The sequence below is a fragment of the Rhinopithecus roxellana genome, chromosome 7, assembly GCF_007565055.1.
Source record: "Rhinopithecus roxellana isolate Shanxi Qingling chromosome 7, ASM756505v1, whole genome shotgun sequence".
Taxonomy (NCBI): Eukaryota; Metazoa; Chordata; class Mammalia; order Primates; family Cercopithecidae; genus Rhinopithecus; species Rhinopithecus roxellana.
The window spans coordinates 36394442-36408803 of record NC_044555.1 but is presented as its reverse complement, the minus strand read 5'-3'; the positions used below and the strand labels follow the sequence as shown (position 1 = coordinate 36408803).

The 14362-nt window shown below is 41.7% G+C and overlaps 1 protein-coding gene across 1 annotated transcript; it reads left to right on the top strand.

Annotated features, from left to right (window-relative positions):
* Window positions 1–1171: 1171 nt before the first annotated feature.
* Window positions 1172–3847, top strand: LOC104653917 (calcineurin subunit B type 1). Its single transcript, XM_030934486.1, has one exon. It carries the CDS (start codon window positions 1224–1226, stop codon window positions 1734–1736), a length of 513 nt encoding a protein of 170 aa, XP_030790346.1. The 5' UTR covers window positions 1172–1223; the 3' UTR covers window positions 1737–3847.
* Window positions 3848–14362: the final 10515 nt, after the last annotated feature.

Here is a 14362-nt window from a genome sequence, read left to right as displayed (position 1 = left end):
CCTTAACATATTTGATGCTGTTTGGCTTGGATTTTTCCCTAGTGGTAAGAGATCTCTATGCCTCACCTTCATCAGCTGGAGGCATTTGAACCCCGTGTGTTGTTTTCTTCTCCCCTTTCTCTCTCTCCTGCTCACTAACCATCCCCTAGAACAATTCCTCTTGGCCATAAGTAACTCTGTTCCCCACAACTAATTTCTCAGCTCACCATGATGGGTTGCTCATGGAGGTAGAAAGGACCTTAGGGTCCACACCAAGTAGATCTGAGGCACGGACGACCCTTGTGGAAAGGAGGCTCAAAGGAGTGGTGAGGCTAAGATCTAAAAGCATGCAATGTCTTGGGGTTTCCTCTGTTTTTTGACTAAAATTAGCTCTTTTCCAAAACCCTGCATGGCCCAATGACCCATTCTCCCATTTTCTCTATGTGTGTTCTGAAATGGCCTTGTGCACCTGCCAGACCATCTGCCTCAGGGGCAAGTCCACCTCTTTGCTTTCACTTTGCATGCCACATGACTTCTTAAATACACACTCGCCATTACTCTCTGCATTTCTGTGGCAGGCTCCCTTATAGATATCCCCTGAGATTTTAACTTGTTTTTACCAGCTCAGATGACTTCCAACTCTTCTGTCTGCTGTTGTATGGCCTGGACAGACACTAAGTGGAATTCTAGCTCTGCCAGCATCTTATAACTTGCCATATGCTTTTTATTTCTTTTATGCCCTGGGGCTAAGTTTTTGGTGGCTTTTAAAAGCAGTTTGCTCACCTGCATAGGGCTTCACTCTGAATCTTTAAGGATCCTACCTACTTTCTTTTTGTTTTTTTCTTTTGAGTAAGCACCACTTTGAGAGGAAGGGGAATTTTTCCTTTATTTGTAAGTTCTTATGCCAGCCCCAAGCCTTCCAGGGGTTACTGTTTTCTACCCAGAGGGTGAGTAAACATTGCCCTTTTGCATCCAAGGGCCGCTATTTTCATGAGCATATGAAGGCTTTCCATGAATATTCCTCCTGTTTCCTTCCACTTTCTCCTACAGCCTCCATTTCTCTAATTACCTCCGCACCCTTCTCAAGATACATCAAGAGCTTCAAAGTAATATTCTAAGGGAAGGGGAGGGAAGTCCACCCCCTTGCAGTAATTAGCTGAAAAGCAGACTTATAAGAAAAAAGATGGAGCCCGCCTGAGCGCGACACTTCTCCGAGCCAGCGAGCCGCCGACCCGCCGAGCAAAATGGGAAATGAGGCAAGTTATCCTTTGGAAATGTGCTCACACTTTGATGCGGATGAAATTAAAAGGCTAGGAAAGAGATTTAAGAAGCTTGATTTGGACAATTCTGGTTCTTTGAGTGTGGAAGAGTTCATGTCTCTGCCTGAGTTACAACAGAATCCTTTAGTACAGCGAGTAATAGATATATTCGACACAGATGGGAATGGAGAAGTAGACTTTAAAGAATTCATTGAAGGCGTCTCTCAGTTCAGTGTCAAAGGAGATAAGGAGCAGAAGTTGAGGTTTGCTTTCCGTATCTATGACATGGATAAAGATGGCTATATTTCCAATGGGGAACTCTTCCAGGTATTGAAGATGATGGTGGGGAACAATCTGAAAGATACACAGTTACAGCAAATTGTAGACAAAACCATAATAAATGCAGATAAGGATGGCGATGGAAGAATATCCTTTGAAGAATTCTGTGCTGTTGTAGGTGGCCTAGATATCCACAAAAAGATGGTGGTAGATGTGTGACTCTTATCAAGAGAGTACCACCCAACACTTTTGCTTTCTTCTCCATCTCTGAAGATCTGCTCAAGACGTCCAGCAATGCTCTCTGTGTATTTAAATGGAAGTATTTTTCTCTGTGAAGCCACATTTTCCAACATGAGCCTCATGAAGCCAACTAAGTGTTATTGAACTGTAATTCTCTCAATAACTCAGTGTAGCACTTTAAAGTCTGAAGGACAGCAGCATGAAAAGAGCATATCAATGTGGTGGAGAAAGGGAAGGGGTTGGCTTTTTAATTTATTTTTCTTCATCTTTTATAACAAGAAAGTATCTATATATACATATGTAAATATTTATATATAGATATATGTAGCTTTCTATATATGTAGTAGGTTGGCTTTAATTTAATATACTTGATTCAGAAACAAAACAATAGAGTACAAAAGTGCCAAGCAGAACATAAAACATCCTTACTTTTATTTCACACAGTTTTATATATAGATAGAAGACTGTACAATTTGAGCCGGGTGTTAGGCCAGCTATTTTCCTTTTCCTGTGCTTTCTCCTCTGAGAGATTGACAAAGCATTTGTTAACGTCCTATTATTTACCTTAATTACATTTTTGTAACAAAGGAGTCTGTAACTTTATTTATACTTATGAATATATTTCCAGGGACTACTACTCATTGCTGAGCAGCTTTTAATACACCTCTGCTTGAGGAGAAAGTCTAGTTCATTGCTACTGCCAAGAGCTAGTTCTTGTGTTCATATAGTAACTGCACAGTGCTTATGGCTGCTTCATTGTTACTTTGTAACTAGGAGCCATTGCATTTATTAAATGTCCCTCAGTAACGTAAGTGCTAGTTGTGATTTTATACATAAAGGCCAGATGCTGTCTGAGGCAATCATGACTAATATTGTTATGTATCACTTACTGAAGAATACCTGAAGTGATCATGTAACTACTTAGGATATCCATTTGTTTGATTACATGGGTAAATAATTTGTCATTAAACTTGTGTTTGAATCATGAATTTCCCTTCTGTGTTTCAAAAGACTTGCAGCTAATCTAAAAAACTGGTGATATTTAATATGCATGTATGTATCTAAACACCCACATATATTTGTGGTTTAAGTGTGAGAAATCTTGCTAATAATGTATATGCCACAGAAGAGCAAAATTTTATCCAAATTTGTATGTCTTAAATTTCTTTACCACGAGGGATAGAGCATGCATAATTTTTTTCTTGATTTGCTTATATAATTGGTAATGGATGATAACTTAATAAATTTGTGTGATATAAAAGTAGTGTATCATGTTCTACCATTTGATCTTATCCCTTCCCATTTCTGCAAAGGTACTATTGGCTGGAAGAAAAACATTTTGGTTAGCTTTGTATGACAGTAGTCTTTCCCTTTATAGTTTTTTCTATAAAAACTGGTTTTAAAATCAGTAGAAAAGGGCAGGTTGAATCAAGGTGAATGAATCTGAAATTGAGCACACCTGCCTGTCATCGCTGTTCCTTCAACTGAGTGCTGCACATCATGGGCTCTGTCTGTGAGAGAAAAATCCCGGTGCTTGGTGTCCTTGCATGACATGGAGTTTTGCATGTAGATCAATTTAAAATGTACCTCTTGTTTACATAATTTGCATAATTTTGAAAGATAATGTTGCCAAACTTTGGAAATGTTAATGTTCAGACTGAAACTCTCCACTACATGTAACTTTCTTCCTCTGGATCGGTGGCATGGCTTATAATCCCAGCCAGTGGTTTGAACTGTTCCAGTGTCAACTGCCATGTGCTCTGCTTCAGGGGGGAACTAGTCTTTTGTGAATTTTTTGTACATAAGTATTTGTTACAAATATTTTAGCAAATGCTTTCTATTTCTCTTGCTTGTGCATATCTTGGCTGGCGTTACAGAAAAATAGTGCAAACATTATTTCCTTACCGGGGAATGAGGGTTTTTTCTTTTTTTTTTCTTTTTCTTTTTTTTTAGTTTGTGTGTGGGGGTGGGTAGGGGAGGGGGTGGTTTATGTTGAATGTTTAGTTTTTCTTCTGCATGATACGTCATGTTGTGGGATCTTTAGAAAACTTCATACTGTATGAATAAGAAAATAAAATATTTGAAACTTGCTTGAATGTAAAAAAAAAAAAAAAAAAAAAAAAAAGAAAAAAGATAATCATTTTATTACTAAAATGTTTTGAGTGAGAGTCACTATAAGGTCATGGAAACAAGGATATAGGCTGGACCAAGGCAGAAGACATAAGAGATCCATAGGACAGAGATTAAGGGTTGTCCCAGGCTAACAGATTACCACTGAAACAGAGATGAAAGGTTATGTGGTACAAGGTAAAGTTATGGGGTTTTGGGGTGTTACTTTTCTGGCCAGAAATCTCTGTGACCGGTGGCGCCTTTGCCCAAGTTTTGCTTGGGCCCACTGGGCCCATTCCGCTCACTTGATCTGGCATGCTGCCCTCATCTCATGCTACCAGCCTGGATCCCACACTTTCAAGGGAGACTGCAAGTGAGGTGTGGAGCAGCGAGGGGTGTGTGAGCAAGTATGGGGTCCAGCCACTGCCCAGTGAGACACTCCGGCTACTGCTGTGGGATGGGCAGCTCCAGGTACTGACACGAGTGTTGGCTGTCTGAGAGACTGCGGCTGGACCAGGTGCACCACACGTAGCTTCCTAGGCTGGCGCCATGGAATGCAGTGGTGTCCAGAAGCTTGGAGACACCAGGAACTGTAGGGACCCAAAGAGGGAGTCACAGCCCTGGCTTGGGGAGTTCCCAGATCTGGGGTCCCCAAAGGGCCCCAACTTTTATCTTCTCTTGCAGTGTGGTGAGCAAGGGCATGTGTCAGCCCTGTTTGTGTTACTGCTCTTTTAGCCTCATCATGCAGTGGGTCCTGAGTTCTTGTCCTGTGACCAGGAAGAATGAGGTATGCAGACAAGTGGAAGGTGAGCAAGATGAAAAGGGGCTTTATTGAGCGATAGAACACCTCAGAGGAGACCTGCAGTAGATAACTCCTTTCTACAGTCAGGGCGTCCTGACGTGTGTTCAGCTCCTAGCAGAGAGGAGACCCTAGAGTAGGAAGCTCCCCTCTGCAGAGAGGTCATCTCATTGAGTGTTCAACTCCCTGGAGTGGAAAACTCCTCTCTACAAGCAAGTCATCCCATCATCTCTGCAGCTCTTAGCAGAGAGGAGGCCCTAAAGTGGGTGGCTCCTGTCTGCAGTGAGGTCATCCCATTATCTCCCCATTGTCTCTCTATCCTGTCTTCAAGTGTGGCTGAGTCTGAGGCCTCCCCCTGGGCAGCCATGGGAGGGCCCAGGGAAAAGCACCACAAGTTTCTCCTATGGTCCATGGGACTGGTGGCCTGGCACCCAGGATTTAGGTCCTCTTTGGCTTGAAGGTGGGGCTTCAGCAGGGACCCACCCCCTTCTGCCTAAAAGCTTGTCTGCCTCATGCCGTTATTCAATGTGCCCAGGCTGTTCATGCCAAGGGGCACCTGCAGGCCAGCCCTGGGCAGTCCTCAGCACCCTCCTGGCCTCCCTCCTGTGCTTGTCAACATTCAGTGTCTGGAGGGGACCAAGGTGACAGGGGCTTGTCATGTCAGTGCTACCCCGAGCATGGGCAGACCCAGCCAGGCTGCAATAGTACTCTGGCTCAGCCCCAACCTTGCTCCAAGAATGGAGCAGATGCTGAGAGCAGGGAGAAGCCAGGTAGTGGAAGCAGGCATCCTCAATCATGTGGGGGGGCAGAGGGGCCTTCCCAGGTTTCTGAGAGTGCAGAGACATTTGGGGCCACAGCCATGGCAGGGTGGCTGTAACTGCACCCAGGGAGCTCCTGCCTCACCAACTTGGAATGGTGAGGCTCTCACTTGTCCCTAGCTCCTGCTGGTTCTTTGGAGCATGCAGCCCTGGTCATGCCCCTTCACAGCCTGGGACAGGGGCTCCAGGTCGTTAGTGGACCCAGGCTGGCATCCAGGGCAGGGGCAATGTCACCGTGAGCTCCCACCACATCCCCAGCATTCAGGAGTGGCTTGGGGCTTCCCCTCATCTGGCTCATGGTTCTGCCCAGGGAGTGCCTCTAGAAGTGAATCGTGGGCCCTGGTCCCGGGGGTCAGGAGTGCCAGGATTGGTAGTCACCCTGATACAGGGCAGACCCTGGGGATGCAGCTCCTGGCAGCCCCATGCAGAGCCTCCTCCCGAGGCACAGGAACCCAGCGCCCTCAGTGGGGTGAATATTGTGGCTGTGCCACTGACCAGGTCCCCGAAGTGGACACTGCTCCCAGTTCCCACCCTGGGCCCCTGAAGCACAGCCCCAGCTCCAAACCCCAGGCCTGGCCCCCATGCTCCATGTGCAAGTGTGTCACTGCCCCGGACCAGCTTCATTTTGGGGTCCCTCTCTTCCCGACTGCACTGCTACCCCACTAGCAAGTGATTTGGCCTGGTCCCGTTGTGGTGGCCCCCGGAGGGGGGGTCTCCGGGAGGTTCCTAGGGGTGGGCTCTAGAGACTGTCTGCCTCCTCTCCATGCCCTATCCACAGCAGCAGCGGGTGAGAGTAGCAACAGGGGATCAGGGTCTGGAGCGGTGGAGGCTCTGGGCCTGGGAGTGGGTCCCGCCCAACAACACAAGAATGCGGGTCATGCAGTTGGGTTCCTCAGGGCACAGGAGACATGTGGCACAGGAGTTTCACCACCGCCTTTGCTGCTCCCGCAGCCACTCCTGCCACCACTGCTCAGGCCTCCCCACTGCATCCAGCATGATGTCAGTGGCCACTCTAGATGGTTCCCCACTGCCATCAGTAAGACGGGCTATTTTGAAACCTCAAGGATGGACAGGGGCCCAGTGTTCACTTCAATACCTTCTCTGTTCTCAAGTGGGTAATGGTGATTATATGGGATCAAGGGTACACAGTAAGACTGGTTCATTCTGGAACCCAGGACAATGTGGGACTTCCCATTCAGGATAATAGGAAAAAAAGGGGGACACCTTCTTTTTCCTTTTGCCTTTTTTTCTCTTCTGTTTTCTCTTTGCAGATAGGTAATTGCATCTCCATACCACAGGACATGCCCCTCGGGTGGATTCCCCCAAACAGGGAAAAGTTTGATTTCCCTGAACCTTAAAAAATCTAGCTTTCTCTCCTGTAATATTGTCTGACTTGAAATGAACTGGGAGAAGATTACAAATGTCAGCCTTGGGACCCTGTGCTGCTATGCAGGAGGTCCTCAGATTAGCCTCTTCAGTCTTTTATAACGGAAGGTAGAATAAGGAGGACAGGGCTAAGAAAAGGGAGAAATGCAAGGACAAGAGGCGGGCTCAACTATTGGCTGCTTTAAAAGCTGGCTAGCCCCTTCCAGGTTGCCCTAAGGACACTCCTACAGTACAAAGCTGAAGCTAACTCTGGAGGAGGAAAGTAAAACGATAAATTTCCCTTTTAGGTTCAAGAGCAGCCTACTCTGTGCTAATCCCCTTCTCTGAGCAACTCTCCTCCAAATTCTGTTGGGTGGGGCAAATGGCATCCCCTCCCTCCAAAAGAAAAGATTCATACCCCTTTATGTTACTTGAGGGCCCAATTACCATTCTCCTACTGGTCCCTGGTCATTATTTCCCCACACCTATTTGGGGTAAAAATATAATTTCTAAGATCGGTGCTCACTTATTATTTACCCAACCTCAGAATTCATCTTTCTCTCTAATAGCCCTAATTCCCCTGGGAAAGCTACCAAAATTGTTAACCAGTAACTTTAACCTAGGCAGTCCTCCCCCAGGGTTCTAGAAATAGCCCACACTTAATTGGAAAAGCCCTAGCAAAAATCTAACTAAGCAGTCTCTTGAGGAGGGATAACTTCTAAAGTATTCAGATAAAGCACTTTATCTGCTCCTCTTTTACAGGAATTACACAGCCTTCTGTGAAATGGAAAGTGATTTTTCCATTGTGTTGCGGCTTGGCCACGAAGGCTATGGAGTGGCAAGCAGGATCACTAGAACTGCTCAGGGAAAGGGAACCCAAAAGCCTGGCATGCTGGCAAAAGGATAAAAATTTCTTACCATACTTCTGGTTTCTCTCTCTGTACAAAGCAGTTGTAAGAATGTTAAAAACCACTGTATCCTCTGCTCCTCCATGACAACTTCTGACTTCCCTTCTTGAATTTTTCTCTTAGCCACCTTTGTAGACTCAAAATCTTATAAAAACTGTTTACCACCTCTACCTTGTACATTCATGGTTAAGCCATACTTAGTCAAGGCTTATTGGTTTCATATGTGAGGTAACTTTTGGTAAAGTTCAAAGGTCAGAAATATTGGCCATTTTTGGCCTGGCTAAAGTTGGGTAATAAGAGATTTAAAATGACTTCTTTTTTAAGAGTTCTATGGTTAAAAGTCAGCTTGATTGGCCGGGTGCGGGGGCTGGCGCCTGTAATTCCAGCACTTTGGGAGGTCGAGGTGGGCGGATCACGAGGTCAGGAGATAGAAACCATCCTGGCTAATGCGGTGAAACCCCGTCTCTACTAAAAATACAAAAAATTAGCCGAGCATGGTGGGGGGCGCCTGTAGTCCCAGCTACTCAGGAGGCTGAGGCAGGAGAATGGTGTGTACCCGGGAGGCGGAGCTTGCAGTGAGCCGAGATTGTGCCACCGCACTCCAGCCTGGGCGACAGAGCGAGACTCCATCTCAAAAGGAAAAAAAAAAAACAAAAACAAAAACAAACAAACAAAAAAAAGTCAGCTTCATTAAAAGCAGATATACAAGCTATACATATACTTAAAAGGCCTTTGTTTTTTCTCTTCTTGAATCTTACTTTTCTGAATAAAAGAGTTTTTTTTCTTCTCAGTTGACTTAATTTTTTTTCCATTTCATCTTATTGCCACGCTTGATGCACACACGAGAAGACCCAAAATAATTTCTAACAGCTTGGGACTCCTTGGGAAAGACAGAGGAGGTACCACAGACCCAGTTCAGGGAGAAACCTCTGTTTTCCTCATGGAACTCCAGAAATTAAAAGTGGATAGATTCTTCTCAAAACCTATGGCTCTGTTATGTTTTGCATTGTGCTGACTGATGTTTTTGACTTTCGGGAGTATCAGAAATTACTTAGCATTATGACAGAAATTTGGTAATAACTAAGTAGGAAATATGCTTTTATGGATGACTAATGGCAGTTATGGGGGATACTCGGTTCTTTGGCATTTAGATTAGAAAATCATGCTCTTGGCCACCTGGAAGATATAGAAACATCCCGACCTCCCAATGAGAGATAAGACTCCCATACAAAATGTGCTGATTCTCCTTTTGGGGATCTAGGATCTGGTATAAAAAGGACCCTCAATGTTTGGAGATCTGTTTTGTCTTCCAGCTGTGCTTATCAGGCTCTGGAAACTGCATGTTTTCCCAGCCCTGTTTCTCAAAGGGCTCCAGCCTAAAGCATACAATTAAGAAACTTAAAAACTGGCAAATGAAAAATCTTACAACTATTGAATCTTCTGTCTGTCTATGTATTTATATGTGTTGTGTCTGTTGTTTATATAAAGGAGTTCTAATTAATTGGTTTACAAAATAATAAGCACTTAAATCAAATATTGTTAGAAAAATAAGAACTGTAATGCCTTTAGTTCACATAACTTTAGCTCATGTAAAATTCATAGCTTTTCACAATTGAGGTTTAGGGAATAAAGATAGTTTTAAAAATTATTGGTAAAAAGAAATGTCTTCAACATTTAGACGTTTGGTCTAAATCAGGTCAAATATTAGGTTTGCCAAATGCTGTAATGTTATAAACTGCTTCTTTAACTTGACAGTTGTTCAACTTACCTGCTTTAGAGCCATTAGATTCTAGGTAAAACCTAGGACATGTGGAGTTAGCCACAGCCTCTGGCTATGCGGGAAAGAGTCAGATATTATGGACACTTCTGTCTGGTGTCCTAGGCTCCATGGGTGGTACATAACTAAAATCGTTTACTTACCATGTTTTTCACTGAAAATAAAAGTTGCTGAGTTGATATTGTAACATGTAATTGAGACTACTGAAGAAACAGTTTTACACGCAAGGTATGTGAGAAAAGTAAAATGTGTTTTTGATAAAGATTATGAGAAGTCATGGGATGTGGATTGTTTTGCCTAGATTAAAAGGGTTAAGGATTGTTTCAAGTTACATAGGATAAACCTGAAGGGTTGGACATGTTATGGAAGGTTTATAAGAAACAAATTAGTCATGTAAAAGAAATTCTGTTTGTGAACATATTGGCTAAAGTTAAAGGGGCATTAATCAGTTTATTCGTATAGTAAAATCAGAATAAACACACAACACAGTTTTCTTAAAACTCTGTCCTACTCTTTAACAAAATATTGTAAAGGGGTATAAAAGGTTTATAAGAATCTTACCTTATGATCAAACTGCTTAAAACTGAATAGATTTGCTTACAAGGTTTTATTAAAAATTGGGTTTAACATCAAGAGTATACTAATGCAAATGTAAAATTTGACTTTCTCTCTTGAACAAGATTTTCATGTAATATTAAGAAATAATGGAAGATTTTTGTTTGCCTTTTGAGTAAACTATAGGGAAAAGAAGGGGAAAAAAGAGACAGGTTGTTCGGAAAGCTGGCTTCCCTCTTAATGAGTATACGATTTTGCCTGAAAAACGATTTTTAAGTTATTGTTTTGGCTAAGTAAATGACTTATGGTAACCTGGGATTTGATTTTATAATATTAAGGTTTTTAAACCTTTGATATTTGATAAATTTTCCAAAACAGAATTATAAATTATATATTTTTTCTAACTTAATCTTTTAGATATTGTGTCCTCTAAAGTCCAAAAATTACATATTTGGTTTATTTTGTATAAAAACCATATAGGAAGCATTGTCAAATATGAAATGGTGTTTGGCTTTCTTTGGGCTGTATTTGTATAAATGTTATTGGTATGTGTTCCAAAAGTATGAAATTCTGATATCACTTAATTTTATGTTATTCATAATTATAATTGTTATGTAAAATTGTTGTGTGCCACAGAGGTAACACATTTTCTTGTCAATTGTGTCTTTAATTGTGGCTGCCCTAAGATTTTTTTATCATCCACTGACAATTGTTGCTTTGTTTTAATCCTCTTCAAAAGATGGTTTATAATCAGCTATAGGACTTTGACAGGTGCTTTTGAATGCAAGTTGCTGATAACTTTGGATATTATGACATTAAAATAAATGAAACTTTCAGGATTCACTTATTTTACACAGAGAGCTAAAATGTTAGTGAATATCAAGAAGAACTGGGGTTAACTGAATGGACTAAACTAATAGGAGATGAAAGTAATCTTTTTTTGACTTTTTGCTTAAAATGATGTTGATTCTTTTTTTTTTTTTTTTTTTTCAGAGCCAAGAAAACTTTTCCTTTGAGTTATTTATAGCTTTTAACAATTGAGTATAGTATACTCCTGTGGACAAAATTTGGAGCACATATGTTCTTCTCTACCTGATTTCTCCCGAATGTGGAAAATATTTGTGAGTATTCTTAACTTATGGGAATCTAGTTGTTTTCGTAAGTGCAATAAGAATGTTTTCTTCTGCAACAGGACACAATTGGAGAAACTGGTTATCTTTCAAAGGCTTTGACTGGAATGGCATGCTTTCCTTTAAGGAATTAAACTTGACTTACAAAGCCAATAAAAGCCCCTTGGGAAAACCGGACTCATACTGTCTCCACAGTCTCTGTACAGGGTAACCTGACCTATGGTAAGTAAAGAATGTCACGTTCTAACAGGCCCAGAAGCCCCAACTTACCTTGAAATCTCAAGAGGAGAAGAATGTACCCAACTGATACATACTTGAGGGTACACATTCACGGCTGGGCTTGACTTTAAAGAAATCTTATTTGAGACTTCTCATGGAACAAGTTTCCATCAAAGCAAATTTTAAAAGCCTACATGAAAAATAATTATTCTTGTTGCATTTTATACAAATAATCAGGCCAAGTATAATGAGACTAAAGTTTATTTTACAAACAAATCCATCCTATAATTTGTTTTCAATAATAAATGAAGACTAGAGAGAGACAAATTATATTTCAAAAATTATGGCACACCTGTTATTAGACTCTAGTCTCAGCAGGTTTTAAGTTTTTGTCTGCATTTTAGACTAACCCTGATTATTCCTGTGAACCAGCCAGTGATTTCTGGCTGCAACTCAGAATGAACAAAAGGGATGTGTAACATAAAAATCTGGATCAATATTCTAATTCTGGGCACACAGGAATTGGCTACCAACCCCATGCACCCAGTGTCTTAGTAGGCATGACTGTAGCCATCAGCTACCTTGATGTGTTGGCAGCCTTGGGATTTTTAGAACTGCCCTCATCCCCCTTTTGCATTTTAACATTCTTCTAAATCTAATAACCTGATTTATCGCTTCTCATCTTCAGGGCATCAAGTTCCAGATGATACTCAGTGAGGAATACTGTCCTCTCAATATTCAAGAGACATCCTTCTATAGAGAATCCCTGGACTGCCTATTGGTGAGATAGGATAGAGGTGAAATCCTACCCCTTTCTTCCTTGGACCTGGTTGGATACCATTTTCACCAACCCAAAGAGCCACCCTCCTCCCTTGACAGCTAGCAAGAGGCCAAGATCCACAGAACCACCACCATTGCTTCTCTGTCAGCAGGGAGTAGTTACAGAACACTGGCCTTCATTCATTCACACCAAAAATTTGGGGTCTTGGACTCTTGGAGAAAAAATATTACAGTAGGTAATATGAGTGGGGCAGGAGATGGGCCCCCTACTCCCCCACCAGGAAAGTCAGGTGAATGTCAGGTGATGGTCAGGCTGTTGTTAACTGTCTCTCTAAAATAATAACTGGTTCCAGTCAGCACCAGGGAAAGGAAGTCTCCCTATATAGACTAGAAACAACTGTAACTAGTAATTGGCAGCTTTCAGGAGTTGGAAAAGTAAGCTCGAGCATGAACACTAAGAGACAAAATGGTAGAGTATGACTGGGGACATTCCACTAGAAAGAGAAGAATGTCTCTGGTGGGCATGTGTATAATTTTTTAAACACACTGCGCATGTTCACCTTCCAAGTGTTAGGCCACCACACAGTGGGTGGCCCACCCTAAGGGAATAAAAATGGGAAAAGGGATGCAAGACCCCAGAGGTATGCCAACATATACAACTCCAGTTCAAAAGGTCAAACCCAGCACTTGTCCTTCTAGTCACCTGCTCAGGTCTCTTCCAAGTGTACTTTCTTTTCTTTCCTGTTCTAAAGCAAGGAAGGAAGTTTTTAATAAACTTCTGTTCCTGCTCTGAAACTTGCCTTGGTCTGTTTTTTTCCCTTATGCCCTTCAATTGAATTCTTTCTCCTGAGGAGGCAAGAATTGAAGTTGTTACAGACCCATAAGGATTTGCTGCCAGTAACCCAGATATGTACCACTGCTAACAGAAATATGTGCATTGCATTAAAGTGCACAGATGCACATAGACAAACATTTGAGTTCACTTAAGAGTCTTGTGAAACATTCTCAAAACCCAATTTCAACCTGTTATGCCTCTTTGAGTTGAGAGAGAAGGACTTGCAGATATCAAAACTCATGACTGACTAGCAGTACTGTATGTAGTGATGAGCTGTAGGGGAAATAATAGCAATAACTTAATGGTATGAGTTTTAAACAAAGGGCAAACCCACTTTTTAAGTGTAGGGAGGCATTATACATATAAATTAAGAGGGGAGGTTCAAAAGCTAGACTACTCAGAATCAAAGTTTATTAGCTGTCACTATTTACAAACTGTGTAATTGGGCAAGTTCCTCAACCCCTAAAAGGCTCAGTTTCATTAAATATGAACTGTGTGCAGTAATAGTGTTTAATGTATAGGGTTGTGAAGACTAAGCAAAATGATCTATGCAATGTGTTTGTTTCAATGCCTGGAAAATAGTAAGTCCTTGATCAAGAGATAAAAGTTAACAGCACCAGTGATGAGACATAGGGACACCATGTACCCGCTTACTGATAAGGTTCATGAAAAGGGGCACAGACTCTTTTCTTTTGCATTCTTGTACAAAATATATAATCTGAATTGAATCATATTGAAAAATCAGGAAAATATAAAATGAGAAGCATTCTTTAAAATAATTGGTTAGTACTTTTCAAAAGATTCCAACTCATAAAGAGAAAGAAAGACTGAGGAGCTGTGCCAGACTAGAGGAGACCAAGGAGACTTAATAACTAATTGCAATGTGGGATCCTGGATTATATTCTGGAACAGGAAAATAACTTTAATGGAAGAATTGGTGAAATCTGAATAAAGTCTGTACAAATACATTGCAGGTTTAGTTCCAGACCCCCCACTGCAATAAACTGGATATTACACATATTTTTTTGTTTCCAAGTGCATATAATAGTTATTCTTACGCTATAATATTGTATTAGTTTTTTCTCATGCTGCTGATAAATATCCAAGACTGGGTACTTTATAAAGAAGAAGAGGTTTAATTGACACACAGTTTCATGTGGCTGGGGAGGCCTCACAATAATGGCAGAAGGCAAAAGGCATGATTTACATGGAAGCAGGCAAGAGAGAATGAGAGCCAAGTGAAAGGGGAAACCCCTTTTTAAACCATCAGATCTTGTGAGACTTATTCCCTACTACAAGAACAGTATGGG